The sequence below is a fragment of the Anolis carolinensis genome, chromosome 1, assembly GCF_035594765.1.
Source record: "Anolis carolinensis isolate JA03-04 chromosome 1, rAnoCar3.1.pri, whole genome shotgun sequence".
Classification (NCBI taxonomy): Eukaryota; Metazoa; Chordata; class Lepidosauria; order Squamata; family Dactyloidae; genus Anolis; species Anolis carolinensis.
In genome coordinates, this window is record NC_085841.1 from 307,945,090 (window position 1) to 307,966,292 (window position 21,203).

The 21,203-nt window shown below is 39.8% G+C and overlaps 1 protein-coding gene across 7 annotated transcripts in view; it reads right to left on the reverse strand.

Annotated features, from left to right (window-relative positions):
• The window catches only part of slc8a3 (solute carrier family 8 member A3), a 241,362-nt gene that overhangs the window by 44,275 nt on the left and 175,884 nt on the right, over positions 1 to 21,203 (reverse strand). For 2 of the 7 annotated variants that reach the window (XM_062968070.1, XM_062968069.1), the window contains exons 1-2: positions 6,313 to 6,419; positions 2,547 to 2,650 (exon numbers count right to left, since the gene is read on the reverse strand). The exons of 1 other annotated variant lie outside the window; for it this stretch is intronic. In XM_062968070.1, the coding sequence (XP_062824140.1) occupies positions 2,547 to 2,565 (19 nt within the window). In that variant the 5' untranslated portion in view covers positions 2,566 to 2,650; positions 6,313 to 6,419. Of the gene's footprint in view, positions 1 to 2,546; positions 2,651 to 6,312; positions 6,420 to 21,203 lie in introns of those variants that run through there. 4 more of the 7 variants (XM_062968068.1, XM_003225653.4, XM_008118151.3 and 1 more) reach the window with 2 other exon arrangements.

Sequence of the window (21,203 nt, forward strand, 5' to 3'; positions counted from 1 at the left end):
AAGGGAAAGTAGCTTTGAAGAGGAAAGAATTGGGGATGCAGAAATTATAGAACCAATGGAAATGACAATAGGGATATGACACATAAGGCTGATCTGATTTCAGAAAACCGATCTGTGTGAAAAGCTCAGTATGTCATTTATCAAGGTCCTAGGAACAAGCCTTCAATATATACTATATGGTAGTTACAAGTATGTTTTTATATTGAACCATAAACCCACAAGATTGGGCAGGATAAAATGTAAATGTATTATTATGATATGTAAACAAACCAGCATTGTATCGTTGTTTAATTTGGGACTCCGCAAGACCAGGGTTTAAATCCTCACTCAGCAATGTCAAACCTCCTCTGAGTTAATCTTGCTTTCAAATCCCATGATAGGTTCACCATAAGTTAGAGCTGATCCAAAGACACATATGTAATAAACAATTATTATGCTTGGTGTATAATATCTGGGGGTGATTATTATTAGATTTTGAAAAAGAACTGGTTGAAAGTAGGAGAATCAGTAGGGAATCAGTTCGCTCTACAATACAATTAAAAGAGATTGGTTTGTCTAGTTCATTTTTATTATACAGATTATATTAGAAAAATAATGTATGGGTCTAAACCAGTGGTTCCCAAACTTATTTGGCCTACTGCCCCCTTTCCAGAAAAAATATTACTCCGTGTCCCCTGGAAAAGGGTGCGTGGTTTAGAGGGGTGGGCGTGGCTCCTGCTCAAGAGGGCGGGGCTGAGCCTCTCCCCTAGTCCAAGGTGCAGGGCTGGGAGGGGGAGGTGGGCGGGGCCACAAATGGGCGTCCAGGACTGGGATGAGAGGAGTTACAAGCTCTGAGGCAGGGCTGAGCTTTTATCCCTGTCCTGCGGCATCTGCCAGTCTAGAGGAGAGATGAGGCCTCTTCCCCAGTGCCTGATGGGGCTGAACCTCTATATCCCACCCCCATGTTCTAACAAGCACCTCAGGGGAGGTATACAGAGGCTCAGACCTGTCTTGTGCTCTTGGGAAGAGCCCCCGCCCCCGCCCCTAGCCCCACCCTTTAGTCCTAAAAGGCCTCTCAGGAGAGGTATAGAGGCTCAGCCCTGTCTCAGGTTCTTGGAAGGAGGCCACACCCTCTTCCCTAGCTCCGCCCTCTGTGTCCCAACAAGTGCCTCAGGAGAGGTATAGATTCTCAGCTCTGTCTTGGGCTCTTGGGAAGAAGCCACACCCATTCCTCTAGCTCTGCCCCCTGTGTCCTAACAGGCGCCTCAGGGGCTCAGCCCTGTCTCCGGCACTTGGGAAAAGGCCCCACCACTCCCCTGGCCCCGCCCCCGTGTCCTAATAGGTGCCATCACTGCCCCCTGGATCACTGCAGCGCCCACCAGGGGGAGGTAGCGCCCACTTTGGGAATCACTGGTCTAAACTTTTTAATGTTGTTAATATGTTTCACTACTATAGATGAATATTTTAATGAGTTGATTTGTCTTTGATAGTGATAACTTTCTTAATTCTTTTGTACACAGCTGTACTGTAATCAGTTCCTATTTGTCTATGTGGATCGAAAGACAGAAAATATAGTCTACTGGGACCTTCTTGACAGGATCCATTGAAATGAAGAAGAGTTGTGAAGAAACAACAAATGTGCATATCTTTTTGAGATGACGCTCTCATACATGTCAATGAGGTTAGGAGTGATATTTTAAAACAGGGTTTAATTCCCAAAACTGACAGTCATCATTGTTTCCCGGAGTCCCCCCTAAACCTCAAGGGCACCATCTTGGCTGTTTGACAATTAGAAAGAAGAATGCTTTCTGAATCCCTAACACTAGGGCTAAGGAACACACTTATTATTTGTGAAGTGCTGGAGGGTTCTTTGCACCAAAGAAGCAAACAGAATGCAACCTGGCATTATAATGATAAAATGTTAACTGTGATGTAAGTTATCAATATCAAAAAATCAAATTTATCAGCATTCAATATATAAAGGAGGAAGAAGGGTGGGTGATAGGGAAAGGAATGTAGCAGCACCTTTAACACTGACTGTTTTTTTATTTCTGCATGAGGTTTTGTGGATATAAACCCACTTCTTTGGATGCAGTACAGAGTCAATGTTATTCACTACAATGGCATAGAAAGGGAGCAAGAACATAGCAGGGAGAACTGTGCAAGAACTGGGGAGCAAGCTGAAGAGGCAGCCATGCAATTATACTCTTCTGGAAAAGTACTTTCAGTCTCAGCATAAAGAAGGGAAACAGGATAAGGCCAAAGCTGTCGCCAATACGGGGAGAGAAAAACAAACAGGGAAAGAGAGAAAACAAAGGAAACGGTCCAAACACACGTGAGCCGTAATGGTCTGCAAGGCACAAGCAGATAAAGAAGATCTGAAATAAGCTTGGGCTCAAAAATGCAGAGATGGGACCGAAACAGGGTGAGAGCGAGAAATAGGAGGGGAAAAGAATAAAACTTGGTCTGCAAAAATGAAAGAGAAAAAGGTGGATAAAGGGGGAGCAAAAAGGTTACTTTTTGGATCTGGGTTCATTTAGCTTGTTTTTCAAAAAAGGATCTCACACCTGATATTCCTCGTTCCATCCATTTCGGTTCACCAAGGGCAATGAAGAAATTCTCCTGCCTTTCGTATTCCTCCTCATCTACTATTTTAACCCTTATGGTCTTCCTGTAGGGACAACAAGAAAGACATGTGTGTACAGTGGGTTGCCTGGCTGGGAAGGGGATGCAACAGCAGGAGCACCACCAACACCACCACACCGTTCTCACATGCAGCCCATTTCTGCCACTGCCCTTGGCGGCACTGCTTTCGCTTGCATTCTAGGGAACGTCGGTCGTAGATGATCTTTAGGTCAGTCAGAGAATATTAGAGGAGGAAGGGAAGGATGGAGAAGGCAAAGGATAAGGAAAGGGGACCTCGTCCTTGTTGATGGTTAGTGGAAGGTGATTTCTGCAGCACATTGAGTTGAGTGTCACATGGTAATAACAGCTATTCCACTGGCTGAACAATAACCAATTAAAAACATTTATGGGCAAAAGAGAGCCCAAGACAGATATTTAAAAGATTCAGGATGTAGGACAAACTATTTCTCCTAATGACACAGATTTGGCTAGTATTACATTTGGTTTTTTTAAATGGTGAGCTTAAATTAAATAATATGTACATTCATGCATACAGTCATTCAAACACATTCTTGCTTTGCTTGGTGAAAGTAAACTAGGTTTTCCCTTTTTCAGTAAAACCACACTCCTCTAATTGTTCATTACTCTTATATGTCTGTCTTTGTTTCGTTCTGCCAAATGCAAGTTGTAAGCCGCCCCGGGTTGAAAGCTGCCCAGAGTCCCTTTTGAGAGAGGGGGCGGGATACAAATAAAGTTTTTTATTATTATATTATTTCTTTCTACTGTGATTTGCCTATTCATTTTTCACTGAAAGAAGTGCTTTGCATTCATGAAATTAAGTATTACAGGTTAAGGAGCAGAATATGACACAACCAGATGTGCATCTTAAAATAATGTAGAGAGTGGTGTGAACAGAGTTTGAATAATGTTTGTAAACTCCAGGTTGCTGTGAGTTTTCCAAGCTGTATGGCCATGTTCCAGAAGCATTATCTCCTAACGTTTCACCCACATCTATGGCAGGCTTTCTCAAAGGTTGTGAGGTCTGTTAGAAAATAGGCAAGTGGGTTTATATATCTGTGGAATGTCCAGGGTGGGAGAAAGAACACTTGTCTGTTTGAGGCAAGTGTGAATGTTGTAATCAGCCAGCTTGATTAGCACTGAATGGCCTTGTAGCTTCAAAGCCTTCAGTTTCCTGCCTGTGGGAATCCTTTGTTGGGAGGTATTATCTGGTCCTGATTGTTTCCTTTCTGGAATTCCCCTGTCTTTTGATTGTTGTTCTTTATTTACTGTCCTGTTTTCAGAGTTTTTTTTTAAATACTGGTAGCCAGATTTTGTTCATTTTCATGATTTCCTCCTTTCTGTTGAAATTGTCCACATGCTTGTGGATTTCGATGGCACCTCCCAACAAAGGATGCTCCCAGGCAGGCAGCAGCCAGGCTTTGAAGCTACAAGGCTATTAAATGCTAATCAAGCTGGCTGATTGCAACATTCATACTTGCCTCAAACAGACAAGAGTTCTTTCTCCCACCCTGGACATTCCACAGATACATAAACCCCACTTTCCTAGTTTCCAAGAGACCTCACAGCCTTTGAGGATGCCTGCCATAGGTGTGGGTGAAACATCAGGAGAGAATGCTTTTAGAACATGGTCATACAGTCCGGAAAACTCACAGCAACCCAGTGATTCTGACCATGAAAGCCTTCAACAACACTTTGTAAACCCCATCTCCTTAATTCTTTTCATTGTTCAACATGTTTGCACAAAGAGAAAAGTCTTCTGCTTTCATCTACAAAAAGGTGCCAACCAACAAATATGGATGGCTTTCTCTCTTCCATTTTTTTGGAAAGTTACCAGTCTATCCTTGGTATTTTCTAATAGTTCCCCAGGGTCTTTTCCAATACAATTACTTGTAGTTATTCAGTGATAGAAAGTGGCATGGAATCTTATGTGAACAACTGCCAGATGTAAATCTAAGATGCAGAGAAATAGATAGAAGAGTTGAGGATTTTTGCCAGATACCTATCACAGGGCATTTGTATGTGGTGAAGCGTAAATCAGCCCCTTCAGTGAATGAAAGCATCTACACCAAATTACAACAGGTCCTTTCTTCTGAATTTCCTTCCACAGTAATACATAAGACACACAAAAGGCTGCGAAAAGCTCAAATGTGTTTTTAGGTTCACATCTAAGAAAGCTTTCAAATCTCACCCTACAGTCACCTAACTGCTCCAGAAATGTTCTGATTCATTTTCTCTCTACACTTTGAAGATGCATTTAAGGGAAAGAGATCTGGAAAACAGTGTTATGTGTTAATATCATTTCTAAATCATATCTTTCCCTCTATCTATAGGCTGTTGTTGGTATCTACCATGTCAGTTGGTTAAAGCCACATCGGGCCAATATTCAAATAATTTTGTTAAGGAAAGATCTGGAAATGACACTCCTGGAGTCTTAGGGCCCTTTCACACAGTCATATAACCCAGAATACCAAGGCAGAAAATCCCAGAATATCTGCTTTGAACTGGGTTATTTGAGTCCATACTGCCATATATTCCAGTTCAAAGCAGAAAATGTGGGATTTCATTCAGGTGTGTGGAAGGGGCCTTAGAGGTGAAACATTCGGGTGTCTTAGGTATTGTATCTCAACATTACTATAATGCAAAAATTTTACACCAGTACGTAACCTTTAATTAATTTAAAAACTTTGTAAGTTTCACAAATATGTGTTGGAAATAGAAACCAAATGGGACAAAGAGCAAATATGAGGACATGTACTTGCATGGAAGGGAAGTCGTATCTACTTGCATATGTGGAAAGACCAAGTACAAATCCCTGTTCAGTAGCCTTTAGAGTAATACTCTAGTAGACTAATATATTGCTAAACAATTCTTGTTGAATAAACATGAAGAAATCTAGTTCCTTTCTGGGTGAAATCAGCAATGGGAGGTGGGGGTTGATGTAAAAATGCAGACAAGGAGTGGAGTTTGTGTCCTTACAAATGATAGCAGTGGATTTGGCATAAGGATATATTAGACAAGATTGGTGCATTCCCATTTTGGTGCAGTGCAAAACAAAGATGTGTTTATGGTAAGAGAGAAGGCAACCAAATTGCCATTTGTTCATGCTGATGCCATTGATGGCCTTTTATTGTCATTGTTACTATTCATTTAATTATATAGCACCATTATTTTGTTTGCTGTATTCAATTTTTCCTTTTGTAATGAAATAATTTCTTCTAGAAGGAAGGCAATTATTATTAATGATTTGATCACTAAGAAATGGAGACACTGGGATCATATACCTGTGCATGTATGTTAGCTTAACTGAATGAGCTCAATGATACATCCATGTGTTCATCATGCTAGAATTTGGAGTTGAATAGTCTACTTCTGTGGGGTCAAAGATGGATTGAAAAACCATAGTGACTGTCTAGTAATTTCAAAGATATCCCATGAGAATCCATCAGCCACATGTACCATGCACACACACACACACACACACACATGCCCAGCCTCCCCGAATATATAAGGTATGGTCTTGCTAGCACCCATCAGTACCATGTGACATATTGTGCATACACAGCAGTGTTAAGGGTAGAGTAGTTGGAAAACAAAGAGAGACTAGAGATAGTGAGAGACAGAAAGGAAGGAGACAAGAGAAAGAGGAAAGAAGAGTGTTAAGGTTAGTTGGGAGAACAAGTACTACACCTTTATGTAAACTCATATCCACCATGCGGGGGGGCATCAGCTCAATGAAGAAAGTCTTGTTTTTTTCATACTCCTCATCATCAATTACCTTGATGTGAACAGTTTTGCTGTGAATGGAAAAATAATAAGTGTCATAATGGGGAGAAGGGGGACAAGGTGGGCAAGCTGAGGGAAGAGAAAGAAGGCAAGGGCAGATTTTCAATGGTCAAAGCTTACTCACCCATCATCATGACAGAAAAAACAGTTTTACTCCAATCCTATGCTACCCATTTGCCTGGTACTAAGTCTCACTAAATTCAATGGGACTTAGAATTGCCAAGGTTACTCTGCGAAGCTTTAAACCTTTTTGCTGGAGCTTCTCGCTATTCTGGCAGGACATTTGCATCTGATAAGGGTAATATGTCACTTAAATGTGTTCTTGCACAACCTACACCGCTTTTCAATCCTTTATTTGCATCTAAAATTCCATTGCCCTTCACACATGTGATTAAAATTAGAAGGCATTTAGACATCACTATGTGCATAAAAGCTCTGACTCACCCAAGTCAAACGGTTCATTTAAGATTCAGTTTTAACTCTTTCTTGAATGTTAAGAAGCAACTAAGGCACAAGACACACAAACACATACATGCATTATTAAACATAGATATAACTTCTTTCTTTCTTTTTTAATAGAAAGGTTTGCACTCCATTTAATTTAGTTAGAAATGCTGACTTTTTAAACCTTTTAAAAATATAGATACTTGAAAAATAGTATCACTCTGCTCACATCAAAAATATATGTGAAACTCTTTCTTTATTAGTTCTAACAATCATTTTTGGCTTTGAGAAAGACACACCGCTGTCCAAGTTAGCATTTACATTTCAATGGAAAGCTTCTACTGACTCAGTGGAACCTTCGTTGTAGTTGCCACATACTTTCAATTCAATGCGGACTTATGGCAACTCTATCATAAGGTTTTCTTGGTAAGATTTATTCAGTAGAGGTTTACCAGTGCCTTCTTCTAAGGCTGATAAAATGGGTCTTGCTCAAAGGTGTTCTCAACATGTGGGTACCCAGATGTTTTGGCCTTCACCTCCCAGAAATCCTAACAGCTGGTAAACTGGCTGGGATTTCTAGGAGTTGTGGGCCAAAACACGTGGGGCCCACCGGTTAAAGTACTCTTTCCTATTTCACTGTTTAAAAGTGGAAGCTCTGGGAACTGCAGGTTGCCCACTCTTGGCTTTGAGAAAGACACTGCATATTTCAATACCTTTTAAAAGTCAATATTTGGGGAAAGTCTACATTGGCGGTCTTCCAAAGAGCACCTGCAACAAATTGGAGCATATGCTCCTGAACATTTCCTTCTTCAAAGACTACATTATTGCCTATTTACCAAATAAGAAAAAAGATATTCTTACAAAAAACAGAAATGTAAATGTTTTTTCAAATTTGTTGAAAAAAATGTTTTAAGACACGGCATACTCAATGATACTTACAGATGTAAAGGTTTGGAGAAGGGAAAATTGATTTTTTTTCCTGGTAAATGAATTATAGGGATTTTTTTTTACCTAGAATGATGAGTGAAATATTCACGCCCTACACATAATTTCTAAAAACTATGCAGCAAGTAGACTTTTTGATCAAACAATGTGACTTATATCACACAACAACAATCTCAGGTCTCAGTTTTCTTTTCTGATTTTTTTTCTATGAATAAATGCTTTATATCTGATCAGCATTGTGGAAGACTAAGGGCCCTTCCAGACAGGCCCTATATCCCAGGATCTGATCCCAGGTTTTCTATTTATCTCAGATTATCTGGCAGTGTGGCATTAAACTGGATTATGTGCATCCACACTGCCAGATAATCTGAGATAAATAGAAAACCTGGGATCAGACCCTGGGATATAGGGCCTGTCTGGAAGGGCCATAGAAGAAGCAAAATAATGTTCTTTATTAAGATTAGGCTATGGATACTGATTAATATTTTTTTCTGTTTCTCTCTTTTTTTGTTCCTTTCATAATAGTTTACACTTGAGAACTCTTGTAACAAAACAATAAAATGCAAAACAGTAAATCCAATTGTTATTTTTTCCTGAATAAGTTATATTTCTAAGAAATCAGAAATGTTAATTAAAAAAGCAAGTTATATGTACTGTATTTTTGTGTTCACAAATAGTCAATGTGAATTCTAGGGTGATAATTCGGTATTTATTTCAACGTTTCTGGAAATTTCCATTTTTAACTTTGTTAAAAAGGGGAGGGGGAACCACTACGTTTTTGTCCAAATTTTCAGAAATTACACATATATAGTCTTATCACTGGTCCTCCAAGCTCAATGCTGTCAATCCTGACTCTTCTGACTTCTTAGACCATCCTCAGTCAATCTGCAGCATGTTGCTAGCAAGTGAACAGATGAATGGCACCATCTTGAAGTGTATCTTGGGGCTGACTTTTGTCCCCTGAGAACCTCACTCTCTCTTTAAAAATAAATAATCATGAGTAGTACTTTAAAATTGAACATGACATTAAAATATACAGCTTGAAATATTACTGAACAGCAACATCCTATGCAAGAAATCTTTTATCATCATCATTTATATAACATCTTTGACATACTTTACAAAAAAGAAAAAGAAAAGGGTACGATAATAAGACTATAACAGCAGCCATGTTGGAACAGAATAAAAGCATTCTGTTCACAGATTAGTGCAGCATTCTGTTCACAGATGGGAAAATTTTATGGGGGGAAACAGGTTATGATAAGAAGACAAGAAGTCTATCTAATCCAGCATTCTGGTCATTGTCTATGTGAACAATGGAAATAATGCAAGCTGCACATGGTCTTTGAGACCATTCTGGTATTCTCAGACCACTACTACCCACTTGCAGAAATATTCAGTGTAGCCAGATTAGGCCCTTCTGAGCTGTTAAACAGCCTGAGCAGTTAATGACCAAATGTAATGCTCAAAACCTCTTAAGCTAGGCACTACCCAGCTGAAAGGTATCTGAAAAATTGTAGTCTTCATTTCAATGGGAAATGAAGACTGCAGTGCTCATCCAGTTCAGGACATTGCATATTGCAGAGGACCCTAAAAGTTCTGCCCAGATGTTCAACTCAATACACCCTACAACTAGGAGTGTGCTGCAGTTGTCTTCCTCCCCCCCCCCCCCACCACCACCCCTTTTTACATTTTGCATGGTAAATGTGCAGGGTGATCAGAGGCTATGAGGTAGTGATCTGACAGAAGATGGCAGCTTAGCGTGTTTAATTTTTCAAAAGAGAGTTATAATTTATCAAGAAAAAAATAAAATATAATGTTTTAAGGTTTCTCCATCTGGTGGTAGCCTCAGTGATATGAAAATTTAATACCAAACAACTGATAACCCATCTCCCTACCTCTGGCAGCAAAAAAGAACTAACTTGAAGTATAAGAAAAAGTTTTGAATTAAGAACACAGAGCAGCTTGCACCTTCCCCTGGCTAATTGACCTGTCTGAATAACAGCTGAAACATGGCATGGAGAAAGTGAATTGCCACCCCTCATAATTGCCTTCTAACAGCAAACTGCAGTGGTGGCTGCTGGCAGAAATAGAAGCAAAAGGGAACCATGAAGAGGGCCGTATCACTGAGATTTATAGAATTTAGAGGCTTGCTGAATTCCAAAAAACAAAGGAAATAAAATGAAAACAAACAAACAAAAAAGAACTAGCAAGACGGGAAGTGCTCTATAGAAATAGGATGCTATGTGTTATTTGGAACAGAAAACTGGAAAGAAGGTAGTAAGGAATGGAATGGCCTGCCATAAGGGCTTGAGTGGCTGACATCTTTGTAGAAAAATAGCACCTCTATTTAGCAGGTGAGAATCCACTGCTCTTCCCACTTGTACCCAGAAAAGTTGACTGGCTGTATTTAGGAGGAGCAGTACGGTACTTTGGCACAACACACAGTGAACATGCCAAATTCATAAAGAATAGATGAGGGTACTAAATTGGGGGGGGGGGCTACACCAGACAGGTTAGCCCAGGCATGGGCAAACTTTGGCCCTCCAGGTGTTTTGGACTTCAGCTCCCACAATTCCTAGCAGCCTCAGACCCTTTCCTTTTCCCTCTCAGCCGTGGCTGGAGTTACCATTTTAAAATGCACCTGTTCCAACGTGTATACAAATTCAGCTTAAGAACAAACCTACAGAACCTATATTGTTCATAACTTAGGGACTGCCTTTATTGCTTTAGGTCAGTGGTTTTCAACCTAGGATCTTCAGATGTTTTTCACCTTCAACTCCCAGAAATCCTAACAGCTGGTAAACTGGCTGGGATTTCTGGGAGTTGTAGGTCAAAAACATCTGGGGACCCCAGGTTGAGAACTACTGCTTTAGGGAATACATGAAGACTGTGAAAGAAGCCGGAGGGGCCTCTTCCTTGCCCAGCAGTCCAGCCAGGCATGCCTCCCTCCCGCCCAAATAATCTGGGGCCCCTCACTGCCCCTTTTGGGGGAAAAGCCTCAGGGCAATTTGGGGAAACCAAACCCAGCTCTTTTGGGGGAGACCTGGAGCCACTTGTGAGACTTAAACAACTCTTCCAAAAAGCCATAGGTCAGCGTTTTGAATCTTAAGTTTTTTGTGTGGGCACCGTTCACGTTTCTTAATATTGCATCATATGTATGAATCTTACAAAATAAATGTAACATACAAGGCACAAACGACTAATGAATATATGCTATGTTCGAGCTAAAATATTGCATATATTTACAAGGAAAGTAGAAATTAGAGTATAAATATGCTAGGGTTGCTATCTCTAGCAGGGTCACAAACTTACTCTTATTCATGAAATATATTTCTATTTGCACACATGAACTGTGACTGCTAAGTTATCAGGTTAGGGAGGAAAAATCACTATTCAGCGATGAATCACTGTAGAAGCCACATGTTTGTGAGTCATAAAGATACAAATTTTCTAATACTTTTGATTGACATGTAAGCATTTTAGGTGGGTTTAATGCTGTTCTAGAATTATTCAGCTGCAGAGGCATATCATATTTGGTACAGATCAAGGATGGCATGTGATAAGTAATAGATAAAAGCACTGAGAGATGGTTTGTTGTTGAGAGTTGTTCGTTGGCCCTCTTGGTTTTCATTATGGTAAATACAACTGTTAAGCCTGGTAACTTGAAAAATCCTCATGTGCTTGAGTCCAGCTAAACTAATTTCAAAGGATTCTCAGGACTTTTTTTAATGACAGAGCACTTTTTCTATCTTGTTCTCTTGATTTTTGATTGTCGCTCTTTTCATATGAACATGACATCTTCCCAGGACATTGTTGCTCCTGCTGGCTCACTTCTTGGTAAGAAATGCCAATCTCTAGTGGAAGGGGTGCAAAATAGAAATATGTCTTGTTTTTCCTAGTTATCAAATCAGAATGGGATGGCATCATTTCTTTTTAAGTTGAAATCCCTGACTGCAGTGGACTTATTGATTTAACTGCTGAATCATAAATCAACACTTACAAATCCCACTAACTGGTGGCATCAGGGTGAGATGGGGCATGCAGAGATGACTTGAGAATGAAGTAGTGATTGCAAGGATAAAAAAAACACTTGTTACATAACTGGAAGAATAAGTTAAATACATCTGCATTTGAAGAAAATAAGGCATTTAGTATTCACTATCCTTTTGGTGTCCCAAATTTTGTGTGTTTGACCCATCCTGCTCTCTTTCTTGCACATCCGCCACTTTTGATCCCTCTTTCACAGTCCCACACCATTACTGAGCATTTTCCTTCATTCTTCAGATCCAATTTATTAGCTAAAGATTTATCTAAACATGAACCAGAGCATCTAGCTGGAAAAAAATATTATTATAACCCTTCTTTTCTCTAAGGAGCCCCAAGCTTTTGACAAAGTTGCTTGGCCTATGAACATTTTACTTTCTTTGGGTTCATTTTCAGTTCCCCATAGTCCCTCGTGCCACTATGCTCTTAATGTTGCTCCTCCAGCAGCTTAATAGCATGCTACAACACTTTGGCAAGTCATGAATTATTCTTGACCTTTCGATTTGGGATGCAGTATCACTCTGCAATAAGCTAAGGTAAAGGCAAAGCAAAAAATTTACTTTAGTAGCAATTGGGTTTCAGTGAATGATGGGTGGAGCGAGAGTCAACTTTAAAGGACTTTTAAATATCAATGGCATGTGCAAGGAAATAATGGTAAATAACAATTTAAAAAGGAAGATACCCTTATCATTGTTACTAGGCGTCGATACCACAACCCTACTTATCTGGGCCTGGGTTAATGAATCACTGTTCAACTCTGGAAGGGTAGTCTGAAGGTCCTTTCTCGGTATGTTTCCTCATTGTTCAAACTGGAGATTTACATAAGCTACCAATTATTTCTGTATTTTTAGTTTCTAAAGCTCTTTGGTACCAATCTTCTTAAAAGCACATTATTTTGGCATCCCTGCTTTGTATTCCTTCAGTTGTAATCTAGAAGCCTCTAATGGGAAAAATCCATGAACCTGTTGCAAACAGTGAACATGCCATATCTACTTCTTGGTAAATGTTTTTTTCCTGAAGTCTTCATTAATAAGCTTCTCTATGCCTGTGAAAAATCTTATTATCTTGTTGTTGTTGTGAGCCTTCAAATAGCTTCCAATTTTTGGCAATCCAAATATATTATTATCATGGGGTTTTCTTGGTAGGACTTGTTTTGTGAGATTTTCCCACTGTCTTTCTCTAAGGCTGAGTGGCATACCCAAGATCACTGTTGAATTAATGCAGTTTAACATCACTTTAACTGCCATGGTTCAATGCTGTAGAATAATGTGAACTGAAGTTTTACAGTGTATATGCATGAACCCACAGTAGGTTTACATGGCCGAACAGGCATTCAGATCCTGATCTCCCAAAGTCCAAGTCCAGCACTTGAATCATTACCACATGCTGACTCTTGGTGTTTCTTCCTTGCTGACTGTTTAATTTTCTTTCCAGGTTCAGTAACTTGCAGAGCTATCACCTATCTATCATTTCCACACTGAACTAATCAGAACCATGATGAGGTGATCCTTCATCCAAAGTCTCTTCCATGTTATAATTTTCTCCTCTGTAATGTTACTTTCCCACTCCCCCAACCCTATTAAATGTATCTTCTTTTCTACCTCTGAAGCCATGACACCCCTCAGTGTCATATGGCTGTATCACTCATGAACCATTGGGAGTGATAAACATCCTTTTGGTATACAGAACTCATTTCTGCAAAATGACTAAGGCCCTTGTTTAGCTGTAGATCCTGCAGAGTACAGTACTACATACTTATTTATGGAGCCAATATTTATGATTTCACTTACTCATGCTCCCCCTCAAAGTGTTTGTGGGCCTCTCTGGCCTAAGTATAGTCAAAGCATAGGTTTTGCCATTAGCGCCTTTTTAGCTATCCACAGGGTAAATGTGGGGGTCTTGTAATGTATCTCATAGAGATCTGTCTGGGGGTGTACTGTGCTTAATCCAATGGTTACTGTCCCTTTGTTTCTGTGTGGATTCCTTTCATATTGGAGAACAGCACCTCACACCAAGCATGGTTACTGCTGCCATATTACTCTCAGTAGGAAGAAAGAAAAAAAAGTATTGACACAAAAAGCAATTTCCTTTTGTGTATTCTCCTTGTACTCTCAGGCTAATTAGCAAATTGGCCTGTATTTCAATTAGGGCTATTGGGAAATGCTTTTGTGCTTGGTGCACGGTAATTAATAGGGCATAGCCAAGACCAAACTATACACATAAAATAAAGATCTTTGCTTCTGTTCAAATATTAATAGTGAAAGATTTGTAATGTGACTAATGCATTATTCACCAGTGGTGCCACTGCTGTAATTTTTATTGGTCACTTGAGGTGGGGGAGGTTTCTGCTCACTGGGAACTTTGCTCTTCAGTTTAAGGTATTGGAAACAAATGGGCTTAAGCAGATGATACTGTTAGGACTATGAGACTCCACAACGCCTTCCTTCCGCCTTGCTCTGAACCTTCAAAATCCATTTTTGGAAGCATGTTGTTCAACCCTTGAATCCCATGCCCTACTAATCTAATCCAGCATCAAAGACTAAAGCACATGTAACTTAAACACACACTCTGTTAATCCCTGCTTCATGTGTTTCTCCTACCCTTTTTCAAACTTTAGTTTGCAACCTCCTTGAAGCCAGGATCTCTCATACTGTGCAAAGCGACATGCATGCTGATCTCTGCACTCTAAAGCACAAAAAATTGAATGTAAGTCTGGATACAATAGGGACCCAGTGAATGCTTGTTGAATCACCTGCTACTGCAGAGCTGCTAAAGCCAAGCAGATGTGACCCTGATCTTTAACTTGGATTAGAGCCACTGGGGACTCCAAGGAAAAAATGATTCAAATATAATAAATATATGTATTAAAAACTTAAGCAAAATATTTGATTTGGGCTTATTGACTTCTGCTAAGTAAGCAGAAGATGCTCTGTTTTTGCCATTTTGATTTGTCATGTGTATGTATTCAAAGGGTGTTTTATCAATGAAATATCAGCCTTGTTCTGCAATCTGCACACACTTTTTGCTCGGGCTGATGATTAATTAAGAAAGGAGGCCAAACAGGATCAGAGGCTCTTGATGTTACTACATCTGCAGCTTAACAGATGGCAATTAGCAAATTAAGTAACAAGTGGGCAGAGTTTCCATTCAAATCCTTTTTTGGGTGTGTGTGTCATTTTATTAACCTCTAAAATTAAGTACAAATATAAAAAATGAACACTCCCTCTTTAGTCCAGTATAATATTTATTGTGTTTTTCTTGACAAAAAGAGCAATGGAAAGACTCTGCTATAGTTTATAGCTGTAAAGCCTGTGTTTATCCAAGGGACACATGAATTAGAGCATGTCCAATAAAGGTTTTCATACACTAATTATCCCATCTTACTGGTATATAAGATGGACAGGAAATGCCAGCAACCATATCCAATGTCCAATTTGGACTGTTTTCAAAGACTGTGAGTTAAATAGAAATAAGTAATGTGATCTTCACAATACTTAGTCCAATAATAATTTATTACTCTATAATCTATATCAGTCAGTCAAATTGACTTCTACAGTATTATTAACCAGTTAAAACCGATGTAGAGTTAATAAAGATACTGGGCAGGTACACTCACTTGTCATTTGTATTCAATTCTATCTCCTAATAACTTAATATTATGCAAATAAGATTTTGTTATTTCAATCTGCATGGTAAGTTATTTTAAGAATTATTTAAAGCCACCAAGATTCATGGCTCAAGATAGGTTTCCCAAATTCAAGTCCGAATTGTACCACTGGAGCTTAGTGGTGTTCAGTTCAGATCTAGCAGGATACTTAGCCATCCTCTTACTGACATATCCATATGTAAGTCACCCAACGTGTCCAAAGCAAATGATTCATTATAGCACAAGAGATGCGTTCTGATTGTGGCAGAAGCAGAATTTCCCATACAGTAATGCTATGGTTGTGCACTGCAGCTGTGCATTCTGGTTGCACGTTGTGATTGTGCACTGCAGCTGCACACTGTACATTGCAGTTTGGCATTGCATAATGAGACCCGGTCATTGACATGCATTGCACAATGTTGATATTCTGCACAGGTGTACTGTTGGTGTAGCATATCTCTGCATGGAGATATTGCTGGGATGTGGTAATGTGGTAGAACATTAATCATAGCTAGAGTGATGAGCAAAACTGCCATTTTAAGTTCTTCTAGGGACCTTGACTCACATTTCAGGAACAAATGTACCTACCTACCTCCAAGTGTCCTCAATTCTACTACCTATTGCTGGGGTCAAGTCTTCCTGCTTCCCGCTGCCTTCATTGCCCTTGATGCAATGATGTTATTAATGCAGGGAAAGCCCATTCATATTGTGTGCTAAGGGACTTTGAGGCTGAAGGAGTTTATGACATATAGAGATCAAACAGAAGTCAGCAAATACAGACAAGTCAATATTTTAATTCCCTGAAAAATGTACAAGGTAGCTTATATACAGCTTCGGATAATACAAGTCCCTGTCTCCAAGGAGCACACTTTTTAGTTTTTCATAGCAGCAAATGGAAATACAGTAATGTATAATTTGAGTGATGCAAAATCTGAACCAGGACAGAATTTAAGAAGAAAAGCAAATAGGTTGCTATTACCCATGTTTTTAAAAGTTAACACATCTAATAAATAATTATAATAAATAATCTATGTATCTATTCCTAGTTTCATGTTATTGTGAGAAATGAAGCTAATGTCCAACTGTGTCACAGATGTCTACCCTGATGATATAACTATCAGCCATTTGGTTCTCTTTAAAACTAACACGTAATGGAGAGTCTGCAGAAAACTGCAGATAGGCCCACAATGTTTTTAGAAAGATTTCTACCCATTTGGTGCAAAGGTAACTCAGTGTGAAACAAGCCTGGAGTTTCTGACCCAGACCCTCTTTCCTCTTCACTAAATGTGTTCCCCTGTCCCACGACATTAGTCTCCAGGAGTTTCAAGCTGCCCTCCCTGGTTTAAGGCTTTTAGCTGAAGGGAAGGAGATCTGGAAGCTATATATAGACCTTTTTTCTCTTTTGCTGCCTTTTAGCAGCACTATATTGTTGCTATGGAGATGGTGACAAAGATGGAAGTGTTGGGGAAGTGGAAGAAATGCAAAAGGATTTATTTGGGGACTCTGCTACGCAGGGGATTTGTTAGTCTTCAAAGGTTTCAACTTCCTGTATATTATAGAGATGTTACTACAAACAAAGACATTGTGGCTCATGAGATAGGACTGGCAATAGGAAAAGCATACCCTTCAAATGCCTGGGTGCCCAGCTAATCCGCTGCCATTACACTTTTTCAGGTATTCCTAAAATGTCCTGCTTTCTCTCTTGTCCCTCCACTTTCTGCCTTTCTCCTCAGCTTATTTCAATTGCGAGAAAGGAAGTTCAGAAAGGAAAAAGCAGTTTTCTCTCAATTAATTCAGGGCCCTTCTACACTGACTATATACATAATGCAGCTCCAAGTTGAGAAACTTTGAGGCCTCAAAATGCATACCACCAATGCATGCTGCAGTAGGGGTTAAACAGGAAGAAGTGCATTTTAAAAGTCTGGTGTAAGCCATCTAATGTTCTGCAGCTGATCTCAGTGTATGCCAGATCCAGGAAGAAATCAGCTCCTCAAAATTCACAGTGCATTATAGACCTCCACTTCTGCTGAAGTAAAGCATCCAGAACTTGGGCTGCCAAAAATGCCCGAAGTGCATAGCTGGGCAGGATGGGGCTAACTAATTCCCAGGGAGGGAGAATTGATTACCTCTGCTGCTGTCATTTTACCTCCTTTTTTCACCCATATGCCTCTGATACGTACTGATATGCATATATCCGGGAAATGGGGGGAAAAACTCTGCAAAGCTGTTTGAGACCAGGTTCTGTGGTAAATGGAATCATCTTTCTGACTTGAAACTGGTTCTAGGCATGGCAATCTAATGATCTGCACAGTGAAATTGATTCCTTCTAAACCAAATCTGGTGAATTATAGTGCCAGTGTGAAAGCACCCTCAATATCAAGGAGAGGAGGAAGCAGAATCTTGTCCTTCCTGGTAGGACTGCTCAGAGAAAACTCAAATACTGTGGCTTCTCCTAGCTTGGTTTGTTCTTCCTCATTAATTTTTGCAGACTTGACTAGAGTCTGACATTGCTTGGCCATACACATACTGGTTTTCATCTGTGAGATGTTAGAGGGTATGAAAGTAGCCAAGCAGTGATGCATATTCCATGTGATTTCCTGGTCGCCGTTCAATCATAGCACTTACCATGCTTACTGGAAGCTGTGTCTCACATCAACACACAAACTCCTTGCAACCCATGCTATGGCTGGTATCCTATCAGTGAATTACAATATGACAAGTCCCACTGTGAAGTCTTGGCTCTGCCTTTTCCTCTCCTTTACTTTAGTTCCCCCTGTTATAGGTTTTTTCAATAGTGTAGATACCTCCCTTTGTATTAGTTTTTGGGTGGAACATAAAACCCCCCTAGAGGTCAGCCTTAGTTGGTCTATTCCATTTGCCTGTACAGAGCTCTCTTGCCAGACTCCTCTTTTTCTGCAGCAGAGCTACAGAGACCAGAGGTTTGGGCATTGTCTGGTAATCCTAGGCCCAAGCAATCCAAAACAGGCATCCTTAGCACCTGAAATCAGCCAGTATTCATATACCACCAGTCCCAGAGACAACAGAAACTTTTGACCAGCTTAAGCTTTGCAAGAAAGAAAATTGAGACAGCTTATGAGCACCAGTTTGTAACCCATCATTTTGCATCAGAGGCAGAAGACTTTCCAGGACTCCAGAGAGATGACTGCAACCAGCAAAATCTCCTTTCGTAATGTATTGTCCTAAGCTATCTTATAATAGTCCCGGGTGGAGTTAACCGTTTATTCATCTTGTTTTCAGTAAACTCATTTTGGTTTGCCTAAAGTGCCTCTGTATGTTAAAGGTCTTGATCTTAACAGAAGAGATACAGATAGCCCCCAAGTAAAGCCAGACAGTATAGTTTTTCCCAAAGGCTCAGGTGTGCCATCACATCCACTTACAATACTGTAAAACTCACTATTTCAATCATTGCAAAGGATGGAATTCTGCACCTACTGTGCAACAATCCAAATGCCTCCCTCCCAGGTAATATGGCTCCAGTTAACAAGAAGGGCTGACAGAGAAATGTCCAGCTATTTTCCTTGCAATTGCATGTACAGTGACAGCCACCCCCTAAAATCTTTTAGGGATTCTTTGGAGGTCCTCCAGGATAATGTCAGCTCTATGTAGCTGGCTATAAGAAAATAACTTGATGTTTCTCCACTGTTACCCAACTCTTCACAGCCAGAAATAGCCATAACACACCCTGGGGGAGTGTTTTTAAAATGTTTTAAAAAGATATTTTAAAGATGTTTTTAAATTGTTAGATTTTAGCCTTTCTTGTAATCCGCCCCGAGCCCTAGGGGAGTGGCGGCATATAAGTTTAAATAATGAATGAATGAATGAATGAATATTGGGAATAGGATTCCAACAAAAAAAGTGGGGTATAGAGAGAGGAGACCTTTCACACTTGCACATGTGAGATATATCTCTTGATCCAGAATTCTGGCTGATGTCTTTGCACCACCTCATTACCAGCAAATACCATCAGGACCTTGAAGAATCCAGTAATACAGGCTGCTTAAAGTGAGCTGCCTTTCTGACAGCTGGCTGTTAAAATGGCATCATGAGATTGTGTGTTTGTTATATCTCAGTGATTCCAGATCAATTTTCTTCTCTGTTTACAAACAAAGTGATAGGTTTTATTAGAGACAAGAATTACTGGTTTAGAGTCAAGCTGTTCCTCCCCTCCCATTTTCCTCTCATAGCAACACAAGTAATAAACGCTCTGCTGAACAAACTAGGCCCAGGGTGACAAACACCACAGCCTAAGTGAAGGCAAACATGCCACATGAGTATAACAAAGGGCAGAATTTGGCTTGCAGAATCTTTATTGGTGTTGACAAGGGCTGATCTGTGAGAGTTGTAAGTGTTGCCGGCAGATCTTTAAAAAGCAATGCTCTTATTTGTGAACATATTTGCCAACAAGGCCCAATGCACACACAAAACACCACTGTTGAGAAGCTACTCTCTTGACTGTTCCACACTGCCCAAATAAAATTATCTTCTTAACTTGGAGAGGCATGCTAACAAAAGAGGCAGCTATAAGATGAACTGCGTACAATGAAGCCAGTGTATAGAGCAATTCCACGTGTTCAGTATGCGGCCCACCAATTCATTTTTGTTGGCCCTTGCCCTTCTTACTGAAAAAATTAATTATGTATTTCAATATTAATTATGTAATTTGTTTTCTTTCTGGAATGTTTCTGGCCATCACATTCCTATACGAATGTTTGATTGGCCCTCAGGTAACTAAAGGTTGGACCACACTGATCTAGGTCATTAATAAAGATGTTGAACAGAACCAGGCCCGGGACAGAACCCTGTGGTACTCCACTCATCACTTCTTTCCAGGATGAAGAAGAAGCATTGGTGAGCATTCTTTGGGTTTGTTCGCTTAACCAATTATAGATCCACCTAACCGTAGTTTTGCTTATCCCACATTTGACTAGTTTGTTTGCCAGAAGGTCATGGGGGACCTTGTTGAAAGCCTTACTGAAATCCAGATAGGCTACATCCACGGCGCTCCCTGCATCTACCCAGCTTGTAACTCTATCGCAAAAAGAGATCAGATCAGATATTTTCACTTGCAACTGTGAAATGTTGGAGGGCAAGCAATGAGTCAGACCACTTGTTCATCTATCTTAACACCATATGGACTTATATTAATCATTCAATGCATCAGACCCAGCCTATCTGGATATGGCTGGGACTGAAACTTTAGCAAAAGATTCATCAGCTCCAGCCCTTTCTAGAGCTGGTTAATAAGAATAGATTTAGAAAAAGAGTGCCCCTTTATGACTTGTCCTACTAAGTTGGAGCACATAGATCAAACATTTCTTCCTCTTCCTCCAAATATATTTGAATTGTTTTTTTCATTAGGTAGTAGATATAAATATCTTCCAGCCAAAACGTATTGAACTATATTTAAAAACCATCAAATTTATTTTAAAATATTTTCTAATATTCTTTCTTTTGATATTGGATTCCAGCCTCTGCTTCTGGTTTCTTTTGCAAGATTTGAAGCAAACTATGTGCCAGGCCCTAGCAAGAGGCGAAGATCGGACAGACTGAAAAGTCCAAAGGAGCAGTGGTACATTTTCCAGAGCAATGAGTTGGGAGTCAAAGACTGGGCAGAAAAAGTAAATGAAGTCAGTTTAGTATGTGCTCCTAATATAAAATTCAGATAACAAGCCTTTACAGGACCAAATTTCAA